This window comes from Castor canadensis, chromosome 17 (genome assembly GCF_047511655.1).
Source record: "Castor canadensis chromosome 17, mCasCan1.hap1v2, whole genome shotgun sequence".
NCBI lineage: Eukaryota > Metazoa > Chordata > Mammalia > Rodentia > Castoridae > Castor > Castor canadensis.
In genome coordinates, this window is record NC_133402.1 from 1,374,107 (window position 1) to 1,397,598 (window position 23,492).

The following is a 23,492-nucleotide window of genomic DNA, read 5'->3' on the forward strand; positions in this document are numbered from 1 at the left end:
TCTGGTCTGCCCAGACTCTTCTGTGCTGTTACAGGCATACCACTTGTGTGCCTTCCTGGGATTAGATTTGTGAGGCTTTATTTACCTGAATTTTTTTCCAGCAGGAACCAGGTTGTGTCATTGCTGTAGAAAAAGCCATGACTGGCCAGAACTGCCAGACAGCCTTAATAATGAATGGAAGGCTGTGTAACAGTGGCTCATGCCTGTAATTCTATCTACTTGGGAGGCTGAGACTGGGAGGATTGTGATTCAAGGCTAGCCCTGGCAGGGAGTTTGTGAGATGTCCATCTCAACCAATAGTTGGGTGTGGTGATATGTGCCTATCATCCCAAGCTACATAGAGGCTAGAACAGGAGGATTGTGGTTCCAAGCCAACCCAGGCCAAAAAAAAAAAAAAAAGTTTGTAAGGCCCACATCTCAACTGAAAAAAGCTGGGGATGATGCCACGCGCCTGTCATTGACAGCAGAAAGCGTAACAATAGGAGGATCACCCACCTGGCCAGCCTGGGCAAAAAGTGAGGCCCTGTCTCCAAAATAACCAGAACAAAGGGCTGGAGGCATGGCTCAAACAGTAGAGCACTTGCCTCAAAAGCATGAAGCCCTGAGTTCAAACCCCAGTAGAGCCAAAAAAAGATTTAAAAAAGGGAAAGTCAGGCGTGGTGGTACATGCTTATAGTCCTAGCACAAGAGAAGCTGAAGCAAGAGGGTCATGAATTTGAAGCCAGACCCAGAGACAGACCCTGTACAAAATAAAATAAAAGGACTTCCTGGAGTGAAGCTGGTCTCAGTACAGTCAGAGGCCATCAGGGAGTAGCCAGTTGCAGTTGTGAGGGGTAGGATCAGCCTGCTCTGCGCTTCTGTCTCAGAGCTTCCCCCTTCACACCTGCTGCTTCTGTCAGGCTGAGCAGCATTTACACATTTGAGGAACCTTCTTCAGAAGGTTGAAGCTGCAGTACTGAGATGCTTTCTAAAGTTACCTTCATATCAGCAGGCAAGGGGTGCACTACTCCCATGATGCCATTTGGGGGTGAATTTCAGTTGACATTCTCGAATTCACTAAGGAAAGCCTGTTGTTCCTGCCCCCCTTGCTTTATCAAGAGCAAGGCATGAGATAGAATGCATGGAATGGCAGGCCTGGTGTCGGGGATAAACTGCTGGGTACCTTTCCTGTAGCACAAACTTCATAGTCACTTAGTGCGCAGCCCCCAGGAGACCTTCTCTAAGCAGCAGATTCCTTCCTACCAGGTACACATGATGACCTCCATGCTGAGCAGTTCTTTCTAGAGTCAGGTAAGCCCCTTGGTAAAAGATCCTGGATCTTTAACAAGGGAAGAAAGAAAAACAGGAGTTTGGAGGTGTAGCACAGCCATCAAACACTTGCCCTAGCATGTAGGAAGCCCTGCATCAATCCCCAGCACTGAAAAAAATAAGAGACAGACACAGACAGAGAGTCGCAAAGGGACAAGAAAGCAGATTACTTTGGGCCGTGTGTGAGATGTTGTTATCTCAGTATTGCCTTCCCTGAGTGATCATGAATTGTGGTTCTGTAGGATCTAAGACCCATGCTGAAGTATTTATCCTGTCAGTAACTCATAGGAGGTTCAGCTCAGTGAGGGGCAAGGAGCAAGGTTGAGCCTTGCCTATGGGTAGCATAGCCTTGCCATGTGAGTGGCCCTGAGCTTGTGTGATTTGATGTTACACCAACCTTACACTCAAGAACAGCAGGCAGGTGGACAAGAGCATTGAAACTTATCATGAGTCAAGCACACCTCAGTGCTGCTTATAGATGCGTATACCCAATCCTGTGAGAATCAAATGGGAAATGGAAATGGTGGTGAATCCTGGTGTTTTCCCTGGCTTCTCTGGGCCTCCTGTGGCTGCATTGCTGGGCACCTGCCCACTCATCTGTGTTTTGTTGTCCTTTTATTTAACGAAGCCAATGTCAGTGAGACTCACCTGGCCCTGCTATAGCAACTATCTGAAAAAGATGAGATGGCTAAAGAGGGCCATGGGTGCCAGTGAGGAGCACATTCAGGTCAGCAAGGGTTGCAGCACAGGGCAGAGAGAGGTAGTACGGACTCCTTACCAAGTCATGTGCTCAGGGTGAGGCCCTAGGAAGTGTGTGAGTGACACTAGGGAGCGTTGGGGGTGAGGCTCATCTGACTCTGGCTCTAGCACCTCACCAGGTACATACTGTCCTCAGAGAGGTGCTGGCAGCACAGTACAACGTGGTGCTGTAACAGCTTGTGGAGAGATTTCTGACTGCAACCTTGGAAGGAACTGTGGGAGAAAGACTGTGCAGTGTGGTTCTCTGTGTAGAAGATTCTAAGTGCCTGTGTTTGCCAGGCATAGGCATGGGGAGGACATTATAGCATGGCAGAGGACGCATGGCCATCCAACGTGCATTTATTCCTGAGTGTGTGTGCATGTCGACACACAGCAGTTGTGACCTGAACGCAACAATGAGGTGCCTGGGATGGGGACACTTCAGGTCTTGGGAAGGGAGTCTACCCTGAGCATCTGGAGAAGGCTTTCCCAGGTGATGGTATTTTTTGCCATGGAAGGTGCAAAGAAGAAGACCAAGGTGGCTGGAGGGAGAGGTGGAATGCAGGGCTGAAGCTAGAGTGTTGGGCCAGACCTGGTTCTGCAGCATACACAGGACTTCAGTGGTCTCTAAATAACTCAAGAAGCTGGGGAGGAGGCAAAGCAGGAGTCTGACTCCCTGTAGAGGACAGCCATTTTTTTTGTTTTAATGTTTTATATATATTTTATCTTGGTACATAGATCTACCAGTTTGATATATATACATGTGTATATATATCAAATATATGTGTATCAAATATATACATCAAATATATATATCAAATATATATATTTAAGCAGACCTTTTTTTTAACAGTACTGGGGTTTGAACTCAGACTTATGCTTGCTAGGCAACTGCTCTGTCATGAGCCATATTTATCCTATTTAGATAGGGCCTCCCACTTTTCCTGGGCCAACCTTAGACCATGATCCTTCTACCTCCACTTCCTACATATCTGGGTTTACAGATGTAGGCTACCATAACTGGCTTATTTTTGAGATAACGTCTTTAATTTTTTGCCTAGGCCAGCCTTGAACTGCAGTTCTCCTATCTCTGCCTCCTGAGTAGCTGGGATTATACCACACAGATTTTATTTTTTAGAGCAGTTTTAGGTATACAAAAAAATTGTGTAAAGAGTACAGAGTTGTAATATCTACCCCTAGTTTTCCCTGTTACTACCATCTCGATTATTGCAGTGCATTATTTTAATTTATGAGCCTCAGGCTGGTGATTAGACATAGCTGTAATCCCAGCACTCGGGAAGCTGTGCAGAGTATCTTCCCTGCCATAATAATCCCCTGTGCACTGCCTGTTCACTCCTCCCTTCCTAGCCCCTGGTGACCCTTGATGGATTATTGTCTTGTAGTCCTGCCTTTCCCCAAGAGTCATGTGGTTGTAATCACCCTGTATGCAGCCTGTTCCACTCATGCTTTGTGAGTTTACAAGTGCGTGGAGTCATGGGATCACGAGTCAAGACAGAGCAGGTCCAGCACCCCATGGAGCTGCTCTCCCTCACACAGGTTCTGAAATTGGCCTCCCCCACTAAGCCCTGTGCATTTGAGATCACACAGCCACAGCTCATTGCCCTTTCCTGCTTAGTAGGTTCCTTTGTATGGATGTTGGATGTTCCTGTAGGCCTGTCCGTCCTGTAGCCGCATTGGTCTGAGTAGGGTTTTTTAGTGCTCATGAAGAACTGACTCAGACTTTCCAGAAGGTTTTTGTGTGCACGAGTTTTCATTACACCTGGGTAGCCCAGGAGGAGGAGATGGAGAGAGCATGTGTCTAGCTAGCTTCATGAGATGCTGCTGAGCTGCCTTCCAGAGCCCATTGCAGGTGCCCCAACACTCAGCAGCACTCAATACTTTCGAGCGTGTGTTCTGAGCTATCCGAGTGGGGATGGACTGACATCCTGTTGTGGCCCTGCTTTGCATTTCCCTGATGATCAGTGGTGCTGAACATCTTTTTTAGCATGTGTTTAATTGCCATTTGTGTATCTTCGGTTAAGTAACTATTCATATCTTGTGCCTGTTTTCTTATTATTGAGTTCGGAGAGTTCTTTGTATCATTCTGAATAGAGTATTCTGTCAGATATATGACCTGCAGATATTTTCTGTCTGACCTGTCTTTCATTCTCATTGTTCAGTGTTGTTCCCAAAGCATATATCTTCAGTTGCATGAAGTTCTGTTTGTCATCATCTCCTGTGGTTTATGCTGTCAGTGTGATATCAGAACTCTACCTAACCTATGCTTATAGATGTTCCCTGTGTGTTTTTCTAGAAGTTTTACAGTTTTACCTTTAAGTTCATGATCCAGTTTGGATTAACTTTTCTTTTTGATGGGTAGTTAATTTTTTTGTCTATGGGTGTCATGTTGTTCCAGCATATCTAAAAACGAGGTGCTTATGCTGCTGCTCAGAGAACAGCTGACTGTATTGTGCAGTTCAACTTCTGGACCTTATGTTCTGTCCCATCAACTTATATGTCCATTCTTTTCCCAACCGTCCTTAGGTTTTTTCCCCCAAGGGCCTTGCACTTGCTAGGCAGGCACTTTACCCTGGACTTTGGTTTTTAAGGATAAACAAAAACAAACAAACAAAAAACTGCAAAGGTGGAAAAGAAATAGGGAAAAATTAGTAAGGTGCATGTGAAAAACTGCTTCTTGTATGATCAAAAGCAATTGGAGTGCTTAATGTTCTGTCCATGTTTCCTTTTCAGACCTTTTTCAATTAACTGTGAATCTCCTCTCAGTTATAGAATTGTAAAATTAAATTAAGGAGTAAATGAATTGAGAACAGCTCAAAATAAATGAAATCCTATTACATTGTTCACAGACCCAGAGGCATAGAATGTAGCTTGTGCTGATTAGATTTACACAGTAGTTTTGCAGAGAAGAAAATAAATCTCATGGGAAAGGAGTCCAGGCTCCCATAGACGAGCCACACTTCTGTCTGTAGTCAGTGATCCATGGAGGTGCTCACACAGAACACTGTGTGTCAAATGTTCAGGGAGACCTCAGTTTGTGATTCTTCCCAGTCTTTCCTCAGTCCCTGTGCTCTGGGGGTATCCCAGCCTATTGTGTGTCTATGTCTGTGTACATGTGTGGCGGGGGAGGAGGGCATAACTTTCTTTTTTTTTTTTTTGTCTGTTCTGGGGCTCGAACTCCTGGCCTGTACCACTTGTGCCACACCTGCAGCTTTTTTGCTTTACCTGTTTTTCAGACAGGGCCTTGCATTTTTTGCCTAGGCCAGACTGGGCTGCAGACTTCCTACCTACTGTCTCCCTTATATATGTCACCACGCTTGGCTTTTTGATTGAGATGGGTCTCACTATTTTTTTTTTTTCTTTTTGCTCAGCTTGGTCTCAAACTGAGATATTCCCAATCTCCTCCTCCCCTTGAGCTGGGATTATAGGCGTGAGCCTCAGTACCCAGCTTACCTGTGAGCTTGAACATGGCCCTTATCCTGTGCAGTGCCCGAACCTCAGGCCTGTCACAGACTTCTCATTTGACAGAAAAGGAAAGGGATTGTAATTCAAGAGTGATTCAAAGCCAGCCTGGACAAATAGTTCACAAGACCCTATCTCAAAAAAAGCCCTTCACAAAAAAAAAAAAAAAAAAGTTGGGGGGAGGGGCTGGTGGAGTGGTTCAAAGTATACTTCTGAGTTCAAGCCCCAGTTAAGGGAAATTGTGATTATTGCAAACACAGGAGTCACATGACACAGCTCTATCCCCTATTAAAGTCTTGCCTCTATACTTTTGTCTTGGGGCATGGAACAAAAAGTGATGAGCAGAAAAGCTTGTTTCTAGCTGGGTGCTGGTGGCTCACGCCTATAATTCTAGCTACTCAGAGGCATTGATCAGTAGGATTGTGGTTCGAAGCCAGCCTGGGCCAATAGTTCCGAGAGACCCTATTTCAAAAAACTATTCATAAAAATAGGCTGGTGGAGTGGCTCAAGGTGAAGGCCCTGAGTTAAAGCCCCAGTGCTGCCAAAAAAAAAAAAAAAAAAAACCAGTTTCTTTCCAGAGCTTTTTGCCAGAGTTTTGGGTTGACTCCATGCTTCATTATTGCTCTTTCAAAATGTTCTTCCTTGCTCTTTGCAAGCATATCTATTAGACTGCTGGAGCACTTTTCATCTGTATATTTCACCTAAGATAAGGTGGTTCAAGAATTTTGATACAAGAGCTAAGTGTGGTAGTGCATGCCTGTAATGCCAGTACATGGGAGGCAGAGGCAGGAGGATTGAGGTCAAGACCTTCCAGGGTTACTTAGTGAGACCCTATCTCAAAAAAATTTTTTTGACATAATGGAATAAATTGTTACTTAGAGACTCATTCTGAATTATCCCTCCAGTTTGAAACTATGTAAGGGATAGAAGCTTTATTCCTTGAGTCTTCCTCCCTGTTTGGTAATGTTTTTCCAGTCTCAGCTTTGCTCATTGGTGTCCAGCACAGAGGGACAGTTGGTTCTTAGGTGGGTGATTAGGTAGGGGGAGGGACAGATGGACAAATGAGTTATTAAATGGATGCACAAATGGATAGATAGCCCAAAAAAATCACAAAGCAGTTGATCAAAGTACACACACCTAGAGCATTTTGTAAAATGCAAACTCACATCCCTTCACCACCCATAGGTGGCCGACCAAAGCCTTTTCTTTGACTAGGATCCACTTCTTAGGGGTTTTGTGTTCTCTCACCCTCTACCCAGGGTGCATCATGGGTTCTTCCTGGTTTCAAAGTGAGTGTGAACCTTGCAGCCCAAAACAGTGAGACTGCAGAGTCTGATGAGGCCCAGACTTCCTTTGAACACTGTTTTTAAAACAACCTTCTTTTTTTCATAGTACTAGGGTTTGAACTCAGGTCTCACACTTGCTAGGCAAGTGATGTACCCCCTAGTTAAAACAGTTTACCTTTAACCAGTGTTTTGAGGTAATTTTTTTATTTAATTAATTTTTTGAGGCAGGATCTCCTGTGTAGCCTAGGTTGGCCTCGAACTCAATGTATCTTCCTGCCTCAGCCTCCTGAGTACTGGGATTATAGGTATGTGCCACCATGCCTGGCTCCAGCTGTGTTTTTTAGATGGAACTTGAACCACACCTCTAGTCCATTTTTACCCTGGGTGACCTTGAACTGTGGTCCTCCTGATCTCAGCCTCTCAAGTAACTAGGATTATGGGTGTGAGCCAATAGTGCCTGGCCAGAAGGAATCATTCTTGCTTTCTTACTCATTTCAGTAGTCACACAGTATTTCTCCAATTTATGTAATTCTAATCCACCAAAACCCTGGCAAATAGATTGGGGGCTGGTTGGGTGCTTGAATCCACCCTGCCAAGTGTGGATTTTGGAGAGACAGGGGACAATGCTGATATGTCAGGGTGGTCATGAAGAGGTGGAATAGAGGTTATGTGGGTTAGGAGGTCATGTAGAGATGTCTCAATAACTTTTAATCTGAGACCCCCAAGGATAGGGAGCACATTGAGATGGGATAGGCAGAGAGAAGGGCAGGCAGCCATCTGCGGGGCTCCAGAGTGTTGGTTTTAATGGGATGGGGCAATCACTAGCTATGGTTTATAACCCTTTCACTGAGGCAGCAGAGTACAGTACACTTCCTGTAAACAGGTGTCCCTGGTTACAAAGGAGCTCCTACCTCTGTCATCTGTCCTGAGTGGCCACGGTAGGGGAGCCCATGTGGACAGTTGGCTAGGCCCTCCAGCTTGGTGTGATTTGAACCCACTGGCTCTTACTTACTTTCCTACATGCAAAGGCCTGAGCATTGCTTTAAAACTCTTTCCCCAGGGCTACCACAGTACGTTACAAGGGGCGGAACCTGCGGATCAAAGCACCCATGTGCCGGGCCCTCAAGAAGCTCTGTGATCCAGATGGTAGGTGGCCAACAGGGAAAGGAGGGGAAGGGTGCATCTTGTAGCTTATGTGGTTGTTTCGTTCCATGTTTTGATGGGCAGGCTGAGCTAGAAATGTTTCTTCTACAGTCATTTTGTGCTTCATCCTGCTTAATCCCAGTCTTGTGAATAAATACACAGTTCTTGAATTTGTGTCACTGTGTCAGTCCCATTTAGCACAGAGGCTATTGCAGCATTCCGACAGGTTGGTCAGCACTGTCAGGAGCAAGCCTCACATGGCCTTTCTGTGCCTGTATAAATGCACAAGCACTGTGTTGAGTTTCGTCCCTTGCTGGGATTTCTAGGCCTTCCTTTCGTCCCGTCACAAAGCATTCTGCCCAAAGCTCTCTTGAGTCTGTTGGTTTTCTGGTGATTTGCTTTACTTTCTGCCTTGAGGTTGTCTATACTACATTTTCACGGTTTCCCTTTCACAGGCCTGAGTGATGAAGAGGACCAGAAGCCAGTGCGCCTCCCCCTGAAAGTCCCTGTAGAGCTACAGCCGCGGAACAACCATGCCTGGGCCCGAGTTCAGAGCCTTGCCCAGAACCCGCGCCTCAGGTAACTTGACATTCAGCATGAGGAGGGGTTCCTGCTGCCTGGGCAGAGCTTGAGGGGCAGTTGTGGTGTTTCTTTCAGGGAATCCACGGTGGGAAACAGCTTTCACCCCAGCACATGAGGACAGGGTGTAGCAGTGACCCTGTCATAGAGCTGCTCTGACTCTGGAAGCCTGGACACTTAGCTGAAGTTCCACACCTGGGCTGGGGTCTTGGGGAACAAGTGAGGGCTGTGAAACGATGTCATGGTGCAAAGGTTCAGTGACTGCAGAGTCATCTTCATTTTTCCATAAAGCCTTCACTGTCCTTCTCTCTGGCTCCCTGAAAATTTGTGTCTAATTCATGCCCAAGGCACCAGTGTGGATGTGGACCATTTTCCATTTATATGTTTTTCAGAATTGAAATGACAGTCCCACACATAAAATGAACTGTTAGCCACGATGAAGTTTATTATTGGGTGGCGTGTAGTGCATTCACAATGTTGTGCAACCTCTACCCCATCTATGTCCAGAACATTTTCATCACCCTCAGAGTCCTGTGCCTGTTAGTAGTCACTCTCTGGTGCTCACCTCTCCCCCAGCTTCTGGCACCTGCCAGTCTACTTCTGTCTCTGTGCTGTTTCCTCTTCTGGATATTTCATACCAATGGAGTCAACACAGAAGCTTGCTGTGTCTGGCTCCTCTCACTAGGCATGCTCTTGTTGAGGCTCTTCCACATTGTGGGACATTTCAGTGCTTCATCCTCTCTGTGGGTGCATTTTATTTTCTTACGGTTAATTAGGGTTGGCCACTTCCACCCTTACACTCAAAAGGTGCTGATGGAGCAGGTAGCAATGGGACCAATGTCCATGCCCTGGGCTGAGTGCTGTACTGGTGAAGGGACATGGACCTGTTTGTATTATTTCTTGTAGCTTCAAATGAACCTACTGTGATCTTAATGGTTAGGGCTCATTCTTAAGAAAAGCACCAAGGTTCCTGCTGGTGCTCCTTCAAAAGCCCTACTTCTCTATACTGTGTGATTCCAAGGGTTCCCTCTTCATCTTAACAGCCTCCCTTTTGTTATCTCCTAGGATGATTGTGGAGCTACACAGAAAAGTCTCCAGCCTCATTGAGTTCCTGAAGCAGAAATGGGCGCTCCATGAAGTGCGAATTGTATCTTTTCCAACTAAACCAAACCTCCAAACTTAGCAGCTCCTCCTGTTGTTAGGAAATGAGGTCTTCCTTCCTAGTCCCTGTCATTGCTGCTTCCCCTGGGAGCCTGTTGCCTCTGTGTGGAGCCGACCTTCCTACAGTGTAGCGTTTGGTCACAGGCAGCTCTCCATGTTGTGAGTGGCTGGCCATCTGACCCATAGGGTTCAGCTCATGCCCCTGCCACATGTTAGGCAGCATGACCCAGGTATCGCCCAGCCTTCTTTTGTCCTTGGCCATTTGTTGGCCCTGCCTGTTCCCCAGCACTAGTGTAGCAGGTGTGAGTCCTATAAAGACACTTATGTACCTGGGCCAGTGTTGTTTGGTAGTGGCTTGAGAAAAGTCCCTAGGTCAAGGATCAGATCCAAACCCCAGTGATGGCAAGGGTAGACAACGCCCCCGGGGAGGGCCCTAGTGTGTCACGCCAGTCTATATCTCTGTGCCTGGCAGTTGACATGATCATACTGCTGGTTGGACTTGCTCCTTGACAGTGTTCCAGCGGAAGACACTTGAGGAGCGACAGCTGCAGGGCTCAAGTGTGGTACAAATGCAGGAGAAGGTGGCACTGCACCTTTTCCCAGGCGAGAACTGCACGCTAACACCACTGCCAGGCGTGGCTCGTGTGGTGCACTCCAAGGCCTTCTGCACAGTGCACTGGCAAGAGGGTGGCCGGTGCAAGCAGGGTGCCAAGGATGCCCACTCACTGCCCCCAGCCCAGATCTTGGGCATCCAGAGTGGGCAGGGCACAGCCCGGGGCCAGGTGAAGTGCCCAAGGGGCAGTGTTGAGGGCAAGGGCGGGGGGCGGCCCCCTCCCACTGCCGATGTGTCACAAAGCTCTGGAGAGAGTTCCCCCGAGAGTGCCCCTGGGGAAGGGGCCACCCCAAGTCTGAGTAGCCTGGATGCTCCTGACAGGCCTCCCCATGGGCACCAGGACTATGGACAACATCTTGAGAAGACCCCTGTAGCAGCCTCTGCAGATGGCGGGGATGGCCCCACCCGAGAGCTGGGGCCCCTTCCCTGTGCCTACAGTCAGCTCCCAGACCTGGAAGACGAGCTTTCACTCCTTGACCCCTTCCCCCGCTACCTGAAGTCCTGTCAGGACCTCATCATCCCGGAGCAGTGCCGCTGCACGGACATACGGCCCAGGAGGGAGTACCCTCCTCCCAGCAGAGCAGCTTCCCCAGAAGCTCTTGCCCCCAGCAGCAGGGAGGCTGCTGACCTTGCCCCCATTGGCACAGACCCTCAGCCTGGCCCTGGGCTCCCACCGGATATTTGTACTAAAGACTCATTAGAGACACCTACAGAGGAGCCCCCAGAGAAGGGGAGCCCCTCAGAACCTCTGCATCCTCAGGGACAGCCTGCCACCAGGCCCTCAAAGGAGGTCCCTGCCAGCCGGCTGGCCCAGCAGCTGCGTGAGGAGGGCTGGAACTTGCAGACCTCAGAGAGCCTCACACTGGCTGAAGTCTACCTCATGATGGGCAAACCAAGCAAGCTGCAACTAGAGTATGACTGGCTGGCCGTGCTGGGCCCTGAAGGCCAGTCACCTGCAGGCCAAGGACAGACTGCCCGCCCTGGCTCTCCGCCCTCTGCCCTCCACCAGCAACGCCTTCTGAACTGCCTCCTAAGGCTCATCTCCACTGAAGTCCACCCTAAGCTGGTGAGTGGGTCGGGGTTCAGCCCAGGCTGGTGCGTAGGTTGAGTATGTGAAGCCTAAGAGACGAATGGCGACCATGCCCAAGGTGGAGGTGCTCCTAAGGCCAGATCTGACAGTGAAGATGACTGCAATTTTAGCAGTGTGGAGTTGAACCCTGGATGGGCCCAACAGCAGGGCTGTTGGGGTGAGCAAGCTGTGTTCAGACTAGAAATAAATGCAGATTACTTTATTTGTGTTTTTTTTAGAGAGATGTGGTATGGATTAGTGCCCCAGGGAGGAGGCCAAATCAGGACCTTTAGCAGGTGGGAGACAGCGGGAAGGCCTGGCCTTGGCCTCAATTGGAAGAGAAGTGGGACAGGTTGGAACAGTATTGTAGGGAACGGTGAGCTGGAAGCTCATCAGAGAAACCAGAGTAGGGTTCTGGCCAGCAGCTTCCACCTCACTTGGAACTTGGTATAATTGATTCTAGGGGCTCAAAAAAAGAAAAGATAGGAAATGAGATTGCAGCGAGGGGCCTGCAGACTGTATGGATGAGCCCCTGGGTAATTAAATGTAGTGCAGGTATGCAGTGACTGGCCAAGGGTCTGCTGAGATGGTAAACCCTGGGTCAGAGGGGATTACGTGCTCTGTGCTGCTGCTTCTTGCTTGGCAGAGCTGTGGCAAACAGGAGGCCTTGGACTCGGAAGACTGGCCAGAGTCAACTGAAATGTTCAGTGAGGGATGGGAGAAGTAGGAAGGAGCCTGGAGGCCAGTGGGGACCACAGAAAGGCACAGAAGATGGGGACCAGGGCTGGCGGTGTTGTGGTTGCTGATCGGGCAGGAGAGCCAGGAAGTAAGTCCAGGCTAGGGGCTGGGATGGCAGCTGCAGAGTGCACAGGAGAGGGGGTCTCTGACCAGGCCTTCCAGGAGTGGCAAGGCTACCAAGTTGAGAACAGAGATGGGGTTGCAGGGTGGCCCTGCGACCCAAGCAACCATATCTGCAGTGCCTTGGACACCTGTGAGGTTGGGATCTTGATGGAGCAGTGAACTCTTTGGTTGTGATTTTGTTCGATTCTCAGGAGTAAATGTGCGTTTCCTTTTTCTGATTCACAGCAGAAGAGGTCACTGCAGTCATCTTACGCCAGCTTTTTGCTGTGGCTTTTTTAAAAAGCAAGCTATTATCACTTGCCATCCAGCACCCACTCCCTACAGTCCAGGCTGTGCTCGGAATGGGTGAAATCTGGCTGTTTGGCCCAGTTCCCTCCCTGTGCCATGTCCAGGCAGTGGACATATGCTATCCTGAGGATAGTGGTTACTTTCATTACTCACTTGACTGCTCTCTGTATGTGTGTGCACGCGTCTGTATGCATGTTGGGTTTGTTTTGTTTTTACCTGTACTTTTTTAAACTGACAAGTTATTGAGTGTCTGTGAGGCATACCAAGGTCAGATGGCTTTGACTTCTGACTTTTGCCACTCTGGAAATCAGGCTCTGAGTCCTGTGCCATCTTCCAGTTCTTGAGATTATTCTCAGACCTCTGTAGGGTACACTTGTCAGAGCCATTTTTCTTGTGCTGAGTCTGTGTTATTTTGCCTGTGTCTGTCCAGGCTCTGGAAACAAACATGGCATCCACAGCCTTAGTGAGACCTACCCAAGAGGAGCAGTCCACAACCCCCCCAGGGAAAGTGGTGACCATCAGCTCCCGAAGCCCCCGCTGCCCTCGCAACCAGTCTGCCCTCCGCAGCAGCAAGACCTTCCCACCTGGCTCTGCACCTTGCTCCCCAGGTAAAGCTTGGGGTTTTCTGACAGCTCTGGGGGCCCTGATGAGGCTGAACACACAGGTGTGTCTGAGGCCAGCCCAACTGTCTTGTCAGCCATGTTCTAGCAGATGAAGTTATGGCTCAGAAGGGGGGAGATGAGCTCAGGGGCTTGTCAGAAAGGGGTCGTAGGCCCAGTAGCTGGTGAGAAGCAGAAGGTCTTGTGGTCTTTGCTAGTTTACTTTGGGGTTCTTGCGTCATGAGGCCAAGCAGTGGCTTCCACAACATGCTGAGTTTAGTGGCTTAAACCTCCCGAGGAGTAGTACTGGTTCTCGAATCTGTGGCTACTATTTTCTTTGCATTTAAAACATTAGAATAAAGCAACCTTCCATTAAGGAACGTACAGGCAGTTTAATACAGTCATGGAAAGAAAGGTAGAGTAACCTGGCAGTCACAATGTACTTCCTATTTTAAGTCAGTTTTTGTTTTTCTATTTTATGGTGCTGCGGATGGAACTCAGGGCGTCATTCATGTTAAGCAAGTGCTCTGTCACTGAGCTATACCCTCAGCTCCTAGGAAATAATTTAAGGTTCATAAATTCTGTTACCCCCAGAGAAACATGGACCCATTTCCCAGCTTTATTTTATTTATTTATTTATTTTGAGGTACTGCAGCTTTGCACTTGCTAGGCTGGTGCTCTACCACTTGAGCTACACCCCTAGCCCAAAACTTTTAGCATTTTTATAATAAAGCAGATTATTACAGCTAAAGTGACAATAAGTTCTACATGAATATTAAGGGCAGGTAAGAAGGTTGAATTCTGTCTGTGGCTTTGCCCTGGGTGCACCTGGCCTGTGTGCCCTCTCTTGCCGTGATAGAGCTGTGTGTCTCGGAATGAATGTGGGCCAGACTTGCTCCTCTGGCCCAGGGGAAGCCAGGCAGCTGTTGCTGACGCTGATGCGATGGATTGGAGTAGCCAGGGAGGCAGGGCAACTTGAGTGTTCCTGCTCTGTCCTGTGCTCCTGTAGCCTCCTCATGTTTTGGCATGATGTACCATGGCAGATGTCTTCCAAGGCTTTGTGCTCTATAACCCTCCTCTGTCATGAGGGAGACTACAAGTTAGCATAGGTGGTGTACCAATGAGACTGTAATATTTTGGCTAAACAGACATAGTGTCCTGGTGGGTTAATAGTTCTCCAAGTTTATATTTCATTCAGAGAATGTTCTGGCTTTATGCTTTCTCTGACTTTCTATGTTATGAGTGGCCTCCCTACTAAAGACTGTTTCCTTGAGAGTCATTCCAAATCCTGTGAGGACATCTAGGGCTGTACTCTGTCACATACTCCTGTAGTTCCTTGTTTTCTGTTTCCCCTCCCCCAGTCTCCCATTTCCTTCCTGAGGCTGCTTCAGGAAACAACAGCAAACCTTGAACCAGGGAGGCTGTTGCAGACAAAGGAAGGTTACCTGATGAGGGCAAGCTAGCAACTTTTTATCACCTCTGCTGCCTTTTGTTGTGCTTCTAAATTTCCAAATTCAGTGTCCTCTTCAATGCCTTCCTTCTGAATTGAGGATGCTTATAGGCCAAGGGGCTTGTGCTTCCAGAAGTCTGCATCAGTGCTTGTGGGCCGGAGCCTGGCCTGTGAACTCTCGAGTGGGCCTGACACTGCCATGAACTTTGGAGGTGCTTTGCTGTGGCACATACAATGATGGAGCAAGAGTCCCAGAATAGTAGTTGTGAAGTAAATAGTTTTTGGCCTTCCATCTCTGGATCTGTTTCTATAAAATTAGTCCTTTTCATCGGATCAAAGACTTTTGGGCATGTGGTCTTCAGCTCCTTTCCTGCTACCACATGAAGTTGAGCTGCCTTGCTATAGAGATGAGGTGGCCACAGAGCCAATGTTGCTCAGTTCTCCTCTCCAGAAAGAATCTTGAGATGCACCGAAGGCCCTTCTAATTCTGAGAAGTCCAGTGGCAGGACTGCCCTTCCCACTGAGCATTGAGCCGTGTTGATGTGCTTGTCCTCTCCAGAAACCTGCAGTCCCCTCAAAGTGAACACAGGAGTCTCAGGGAACAAGGTGAAAAGGCAGCATCATATCTAGGGGGCTGAAATAGAGACAACGAAGAGCTGTCAAGAGAATTCCTTTCTGGTTTTCTTCCTAGTGGAACTCTCTTCACCTAGAAATGATGTGGATGAGTGTTGCATGCATCTCTTCCTTCTTTTCCAGGTTTGAGAAATCCCCCAAGGCCCCTCTTGGTGGCTGGTCCCTCTAGCACAGGCGGAAGTGACTCAGATGGTGGCCTTTTTGCTGTTCCAACAACTTTGCCACCTAATAGCCGACATGGGAAACTCTTTTCTCCCAGTAAAGAAGCAGAGCTGACTTTCCGGCAGCACCTCGACTCCATCAGTGTGAGTGCCAAGTCGGAGTGCCCATAGGCCAGGTGCTGTGCTGGTGGAAAGCTTGCCCTCATGGCTATGTCCCTTACAGATGCAGTCGGACTTCTTCTCACCAAAGCCCAAGAAACTGAGGAAACGGCACCTGCGGAAGCCATTGGTGGTCCAGGTGAGAGAACCTTTCCTGGGTCCATGTATGTGCCCTTCCTCTCCCACTGGGAGTCACCATCACTGACTGGAACCCTGAGCCCACAGGACCATTGTGGTCCATTATCCACAGCGGGACCCTGGGAAGGAGCATTTCTTGTCCTTCAATGCTTCTTGTCATAAAAGTTTCCTTAGTGTCTCCACACCCCGTACCCAACCCCAGTTATAAATAGATATGTACCTGGCTTCATTCCAGCAGGACATTCTGGGTTCAAGCTGGATTATTCTGACATTCTTCCAGTGTTTCCTGAGGAAAATCTGATTTCCTGGGTTCCTTTTAGATGGGAACAAGTGTTCTGCGGCTTGAGTCTCCTAGGACAGAACGACTCAGACTATCTCAGGCATCCAGTGTTGTTGACTGTAGAACAAGCTCCCTTGTCCACTTGCCCTGTTCTCCTTTCTGTTGGGAATGTTCCTTTATAACTCAGTTTCTGGCATGATCTTTTATAGTACTGGAGTCCTTTTATCACCTTGATTATTTGCATTTTCTCTTCACAGAGAACACTGCTCCCTAGACCATCTGAAAACCAATCCCACAACGTGTGCTCCTTCTCCATCCTGTCTAACTCTCCCATAGCTGGTAAGGCCTGGGCTTCTCTGGGCTAGCTTTTCTGTCCTAACCTGAGTGTGACCTCACTTGGGACCACAGGTGTTGGTTTCCATGACATTTTTCGCATTCCTGTGTTCAGTGTACCAGCGAATACCAAGTGTACCCTCTGTGCTGGGCCCAGCTATAGTGGTGGGCAAATCAGAGGCTCTGCCAGGTGGCAATGAGGGTGCCTCTTTCAGAGGTGGATTAAACTGGCTGCCCTCTTGGCATTACAGCTCAGTTCATTTCAGTGGAGCATCTGCTGTCAGCTTTCTGTATGTAGTTGTGCCAGGCATTTTATGGAACAAATGTATTTTGGGTGTATTTGGGCCATGGCACTTAGAGTGAGAGTTCATCAGTGAAGCACATGATTTGTCTTTACTAGTGTTTTTTCAGGGGGCACGGGGTCAGTACTGGGGAATCCAGGGCCTTGTACATGCTAGGCCAGCACTCTACCACTGAGCTGCATGTCAGCTCCACTAGTCTTCTTGATTTTTTATCTCACACATACTTGCAAGACCCATCAGCTAGTGATTGCTTTTCTCATGCAGAAGACCTAGCCGGATGAAACCAAATTGCAGTGGCAGAATTTTTAGTCCAAGGTCTGATACAGTGACTGCCTCCAGGAATCCTGTACCCGTTTTGGGGACTTGTTGCCCTTAAAAGCCATCCCTAGAGAATTACAGTGGTGACTACAGCCTTTTAGCAGTTCCTGGGAGACATGGTTGTGCTAGCATGGCAGATCCTGGAGCTTCTCTCCTTGTTAGGGGCCAGTGTGATATGATCTCTTATCCCCCAAGTTAGTTTGGAATATTGGGTGGCTTTCTGTGATCCCAACTGTGTCTGAAGGAACACCTCTGCAGTCCATTGTTCCTGGGTAGGCCAGGCTAACGCGTTCACCTTTGTCTTCTCCCTTGCAGGTAAAGGCTGGTTCCGACCCATCCAGTCTTCTCTGACCAAAGCAGCTCTGTCTCGGCCTATTGTGCCCAAGGTCCTTCCACCTCAGGCCACCAGTCATCTAGCTAGTAAGTCTCTACCCTGCACAGTGACAGCTACTGTTGAGCTTCTGAGTGACTTTTTATCACAAGTTATTTTAATATTTTCTTTTCCAAACCATAGTATCTTGTTACCTTTCAAAGAGAACATGAAAGTTATCAGCTTCTCATTGAAGTGAGGTGTGAGGTAGAAGCTGCTTTGAGCTCTCTGGGCACATACCATGGAGTGTTGGGGAACAAAGGTTTGAAATGTCGCTCCCATTTCCAGGTGCGATCGACCTGGCAGCTCAAAGTGCTGGCATCATCCCTGGGAGCCCCCTGCCAGTCTTGGATACTGAGGGCTCATCTGGCATCTCTGCATTGTCTTCAGACGAGGTGACCCCTGCCAACTCAGGGCAGGACTCCAGTAGACCCCATCAGAATGGTGACTCCATCCCTGCTGTGGGTGTAAGTGTCTTTGAGAGGGACTGTTTGGTATTACCACTAGCTTCTGCGGTGGGGCTCTGGAGCCAGGATATGGGACTGGGGTCATGCTGTACCCAGCTCTGTCTTCGAAGTGGTTAGGCCCAAGGGACTGGAGAATCCACTGGAGAAGCCAGCTTGAGAGCTGCTCAAGGAAGATGAGAGAGTAGACCCATGGGACTCCAGAGTACTCAACTGACCTGAGATTACCAGGCTAACTTCCTACTGGGGCTTGAATTCACTCTTTGAAATAACAAAAAATTTAACATTTCCAGCTTAGAGCACAATCTGTTGCTTGCACCTCTGGCTGGGAGGCCAGGTCGACTGTGAACAGCTTTCACTGTGTATTGTCCACTCACTGGCATTCCTGGTGTTCTTGCAGGGCACGAGTGACCCATTTATTAGCGTCCCTCCAAGGCCAGAGCAGGAGCCAATGGCAGATGTTTTCCAGGTAGAGTGCTTTGGGGCTGCAGAATAAAATAGCTGGCTTGGGACCCTTTCCAGTGCAGCCTTCCTTCTCCCCACCCAGTAGACATTCCCTACTTTTTGGTGAATGAATGAATCTGGTTGTCTCTCAGCTCCAGCTTTCTTCCTTCAGACTCAGTTCTGGAAGGAGTGATAGCAGGTGGCTCCCCTAGCCCTCACTCTTCACCTAAATATCAGCAGTTAAACCACTGGTGGCAGCCAAAGCAGGCACAGTGCACCTTTTCCTGGCTTTCTGACTGCTTTTGCTCATGGTTTTAACTCTCGAAGTGTGTTCCTCACTTGGAAGGATGCTCCCATTGCAGCCACTGAGCTGGGAGGGTGAGGCCAGGTTCATTGTTGTGTTTTGAGTTCTGATTGGCCACTTAGGTCTGAACAGTACCTGTTTCCCAGCAGGGTTCGTCTGTTCTCTCCTTACCCGAATTGCCTAAGACTCCACTCCAGAATGGCCTCTCCACAACTCTACCCTCATCAGAGGGCTCCAGCACCCGGCTCTCCCCACCTAATGTTTCCGCACTACTAGACATCTCCCTGCCTGGCCCACCTGAGGACGTGCTCTCACAGGGAGAGCCTGCCACACAGATCAGTGACTCCATCATTGAGATTGCCATCAGCTCTGGCCAGTATGGTAAGAACAGGCAGTCTTGCATACCACTCCTGGAATCAGGTTCTTACCAGGACGGGGCAGATTTGTCCTAACCTGCCTGAGTATTTGCCAAAGTTCCTAGGAACATTGTGATTCAGAGTATTTGCCAAAGTTCCTAGGAACATTGTGATTCAGCTGTCCTTTTTTTTTTTTTTTTTTTTTTTTTTTAATGTACACCTTGAGCCACTCCACCCTTTTTTTGTGAAGGCTTTTTTTTCAAGATAGTGTCTTGTGGAACTATTTGCTTGGACTGGCTTTGAACCGCAATCCTCCTGATCTCTGCCTCCTGAGTAGCTAGGATTACAGGCATGAGCCACCAGCGCCGGCACAGCCGTCATGTTTGAGCACCAAATATCTGCCACAACAGGGTGTTTCATCCTGGCTCTAGTAGGGGCAGTGCAGACAGATGGAGAAGGTAGTTATGGGACCTGGGACTGCTCATGTTCTGGTAGAATTGCTCCTGACCTCGAGAAGAGAGTAGGCTGACCCTTGAGGCTCTCTGCAGCCCAGGGATCACTTTCTTGGTTGATTATGAATCTGCAGACAGTGCTTAGGAAATTACTAGACAGGTAGCCACTAAGAGACTTTGGCCTCACTCCCATGGCGGTGCCCCTGGTGGTGAGTGCTGCTGCATTGTATTCTGCATTATGTCCTCCCTATAGCATAAAGCTACCCTAAAGGCTCTGTGGTTTTTGCCTGCAAAGCACTGCTGTCTCTGATAGGGATTCATTGGGTCCTGGTTTTCCTTGTTTCAGCAGTGCACAAACCCTGCCCCCTGTTGCTTTTATTTTTAATTTTTTTTGGTGTTCCTGGGGTTTGAACTCAGAGCCTCACACTTGATAGGCAGGTGCTTTACCACTTGAGCAACTCAGCCAGCCCTTTTTTGTGTTGGTTTTTTTTGAGAAAGGGTCTGACAAACTATTTATCCCAGCTGGCTTCAAACCACGATTCTCCTAATCTTTGTCTCTGGAGTAGCTAGGGTTTACAGGAGTGAGTCACTGGCACCTGGCTCTTACTGCTTTCTTGATGGTGGGTTGAGGGAGCGTCTCTGACCCAGGATTTTGGTTGGCAGGTGAAGGAGTCCCTCTTTCTCCAGCAAAACTAAATGGCAGTGACAGTTCCAAGAGTCTTCCCTCCCCGTCCAGCAGCCCCCAGCCCAACTGGATTGCTTCCCCCACCCATGACCCGCAATGGTACCCCAGCGACTCAACAGACTCCTCACTCAGCAGCTTGTTCGGTGAGTGTCTAGGAGGGGTCTCCTTTACCAGACAGCACAGAATGGAACCTAGAAGACACTGCATTCTCAGCAGTCTTCTACTAGGACTATTTGTTTGTTTCTCAAGTTTTTATTTTTTTCTGAGTTAACATAATTTACCTGTAGGAAAATGCACAGACTTTCAGTATGCAGTTCATGATTGTTGACATGCATATATACCCTGGCAGCCCACAGCCCAGTGGAGACAGAACACCCCATCACCCATAAAGTTCTTGGTGCCCTCTTCAGTCCATCCAGCTAGCCTGGCCTCTCCCCTCTGGGCTTATACAGATCTCAACAGGCCCACAGAAGAAACAGGCCACCTCTGAGCCTCAACTTCCTTCCTCCATCCCTCTCTCCCTCCTTTTCCCTTTCTATCCTTCCCTTTTTTCTGAAGTGGGTGTTGCAGCTGTCTTGCAGCATATTCTTTTTTTTTTTTTTTTTTTAATTTTTATTTTTTTATTATTCATATGTGCATACAATGCTTGGGTCATTTCTCCCCCCTGCCCCTACCCCCTCCCTTACCACTCACTCTGCCCCCTCCCTCTCCCCCCACCCTCTCAATACTGGGCAGAAACTATTTTGCCCTTATTTCTAATTTTGTTGTAGAGAGAATATAAGCAATAATAGGAAGGAACAAGGGTTTATGCTAGTTGAGATAAGGATAGCTATACAGGGAGTTGACTCACATTGATTTCCTGTGTGTGTGTGTTACCTTCTAGGTTAATTCTTTTCGATCTAACCTTTTCTCTAGTTCCTGGTCCCCTTCTCCTATTGGCCTCAGTTGCTTTTAAGGTATCTGCTTTAGTTTCTCTGTGTTGAGGGCAACAAATGCTAGCTAATTTTTTAGGTGTCTTACCTATCCTCATATCTCCCTTGTGTGTACTCGTTTTTATCTTGTAATCAAAGTCCAATCCCCTTGTTGTGTTTGCCCTTGATCTAATGTCCACATATGAGGGAGAACATACGATTTTTGGTCTTTTGGGCCAGGCTAACCTCACTCAGAATGATGTTCTCCAGTTCCATCCATTTACCAGCGAATGATAACATTTCGTTCTTCTTCATGGCTGCATAAAATTCCATTGTGTATAGATACCACATTTTCTTGATCCATTCATTAGTAGTGGGGCATCTTGGCTGTTTCCATAACTTTGCTATTGTGAATAGTGCTACAATAAACATGGGTGTGCAGCTGCCTCTGGAGTAACCTGTGTCACAGTCTTTTGGGTGTATCCCTAAGAGTGGTATTGCAGCATATATTCTTGACCAGACATGGAAGAGTCATAGTTTGTAATTCCCCACTTGTTTCTCCCTGGCACCGGGTGTTAGTATGCATACCAGGAAAGACACACCCTCCATCCTGTCTGCTGTTTCGGGGCATAGGAAGAGCTCCCATTAGCATTTCTGGGGTTTGGCCTCTCGAAGTTTTAAAGTAGTGAGTGTATAAGGTTGGTCATTGTGACAAGCAGCCCTTGGTGGTTCAGAAGACTGGGTACTCTGGGTCTGGAGGAAGTGGATGGAGCCAGTCTCCCTGTGAGTGTTTCCTGTTATTACAAATAACAGTACAGATTTAGGGAAAGTCACATGAAAATCATAAAAAGTTGGAAACAACCTTAGTGCCCGTCAGTGAGGGACTGGTCTCAGAGAATAATTTTTTTTTAATGTGGGTGGGAGGGGGAGGGAAGGGGAACCCGGCAGTGCAGTACTATAGGACACATCTGTCTCAGATCATTATATGAGAAAAGCCAGCCACCCATGACGGTACAACCCAAGCCCTTGGCACAGCATGGGGATTAATGTGGGACGGGCCTGACCTGGCGCCTCACTAGCCCTCAGTACCCTTGCGTCACACTCAGGGTAATGGCTTCAAATTTGTCTCTGTAGCTAGCTTCATCTCCCCAGAGAAGAGTCGGAAGATGCTGCCGACCAGCTTGGGGGCCAGCAGTGCCACTTCCTTGCTTGGCCCCAGCTTGCTGGATGGAAACTCACGGGACTCTTTTGTGTCCAGGTCGCTGGCTGATGTCGCGGAGGTAAGTGCGCTGCATACCTGATTTTGACTGCCCAACCCCTGTTCTAGAGGTTGCCTGGTTCCTCCTGAGAATTGTAAGTTACAGGAACTCACCAGGAGGTAATGTCAGGAGATAGCATATATAAATTCAAGTGTCTGACCTCTGTCATCTTGCAATATTGGGTCTATAGAGGTGACCAGTGGCCGACCCTGGTCCATCAGAACCTGGGAGGCCCTAGAGTCAGAGTGGAGAGTGGGAAGGCCAACAGAGCCAAGTTGTATCTCATTGTATCCTCCAGCTGTGACCTTAGGCTGCCCTCGGTTTCCTGATCTTTGAAATGCAGTGCCATTATGGAGGTTATAAGCTGTTGTGTCATCAGAGGTCCTGACAGCAGGTCACTTTTGTTTAGCATCTCCTTGTGCTGTATTGTGGCCATGGCCCAGTGCAGCTTGGCAATGGGTTCTGCAGAAGGGTACCATCTTTTCTCCACCTGAACCTCTCCCACACTCGTGCAGTGACACTAGGAGTCACATTACAGCAGGTATTTAGTCAGTGCAGTGTCCCTCTCAACGTCCTCAGCTAGGTTGACTGTTCCTGAAGCTACCCAGAGAAGTTCTTGTGTTGTTGGCATGCATCTGTGGCCAGTCATGTCTTCAGGGGCAGCACTGGTGGGAGAGATAAAGACAGGTGCACTTAGTTATGACCTAAGGTGCTGTTAGAGACTGGACTTATGCAGGATCGTAAGTCTATAATACCACTTGGGTGGGCTCATCCTGGCATTAATGTCCTGAAGTAGCACTTTGAAAAATGGTTCCTCCAGGTGCCAAGGCCTTGGCATGTAATCTGTGAGGATTTTGTAGTCAGACAACTGAAGGAAACTGGGGGTCAACAAAATTCAAAACAGCTATTTCCCATAGACTCTCGAGCTTCTCAGAATCCTAATGTGTATCTTGAGATGATAAACTTATGGGAAGCTCTTGAGAATTCTGAGCCATGATGTGGTTTAAATACACACAATAATATAATGACTCTCCCTTACACAGCATATAGCATTTCTTAAATCTGTTTGGCCACAGAATCTTTATTCACAGACCACCTTGTAGCACAAATGTTCCACAGAAAACAGATCTCTTTCCCTTCCTGTGTTAGGACAGACACTAAAAGCCCCAGCTCCTGTGGAGATGGGTCCTGCAGACGCACCTTGGAATCAGGAATGCTGAATTGCAGCCCCACCTCAATTCCCAAATCAGAGTGCCTTGTATGTGGGAGGATAGTGAATTGCTCAGAACACTGTCCATTTTTCTGCAGAAAGCCAGTGAGTGCTCAGCCGTGGGTCTTTCCAGGACCT

General features: G+C 48.2%; 1 protein-coding gene across 5 annotated transcripts in view; it reads left to right on the forward strand.

Annotated features, from left to right (window-relative positions):
- Positions 1 to 23,492, forward strand: part of Cramp1 (cramped chromatin regulator homolog 1) — a 57,940-nt gene that overhangs the window by 29,246 nt on the left and 5,202 nt on the right. For 3 of the 5 annotated variants that reach the window (XM_020169301.2, XM_020169303.2, XM_020169299.2), the window contains exons 7-20: positions 7,873 to 7,958; positions 8,411 to 8,534; positions 9,600 to 9,681; positions 10,217 to 11,374; positions 12,957 to 13,134; positions 15,332 to 15,513; positions 15,593 to 15,667; positions 16,204 to 16,285; positions 17,215 to 17,319; positions 17,558 to 17,736; positions 18,134 to 18,202; positions 18,628 to 18,862; positions 19,953 to 20,117; positions 22,020 to 22,165. In XM_020169301.2, the coding sequence (XP_020024890.1) occupies positions 7,873 to 7,958; positions 8,411 to 8,534; positions 9,600 to 9,681; positions 10,217 to 11,374; positions 12,957 to 13,134; positions 15,332 to 15,513; positions 15,593 to 15,667; positions 16,204 to 16,285; positions 17,215 to 17,319; positions 17,558 to 17,736; positions 18,134 to 18,202; positions 18,628 to 18,862; positions 19,953 to 20,117; positions 22,020 to 22,165 (2,866 nt within the window). The remainder of the gene's footprint in view (positions 1 to 7,872; positions 7,959 to 8,410; positions 8,535 to 9,599; positions 9,682 to 10,216; positions 11,375 to 12,956; positions 13,135 to 15,331; positions 15,514 to 15,592; positions 15,668 to 16,203; positions 16,286 to 17,214; positions 17,320 to 17,557; positions 17,737 to 18,133; positions 18,203 to 18,627; positions 18,863 to 19,952; positions 20,118 to 22,019; positions 22,166 to 23,492) is intronic. The other 2 variants (XM_020169300.2, XM_020169305.2) reach the window with 2 other exon arrangements.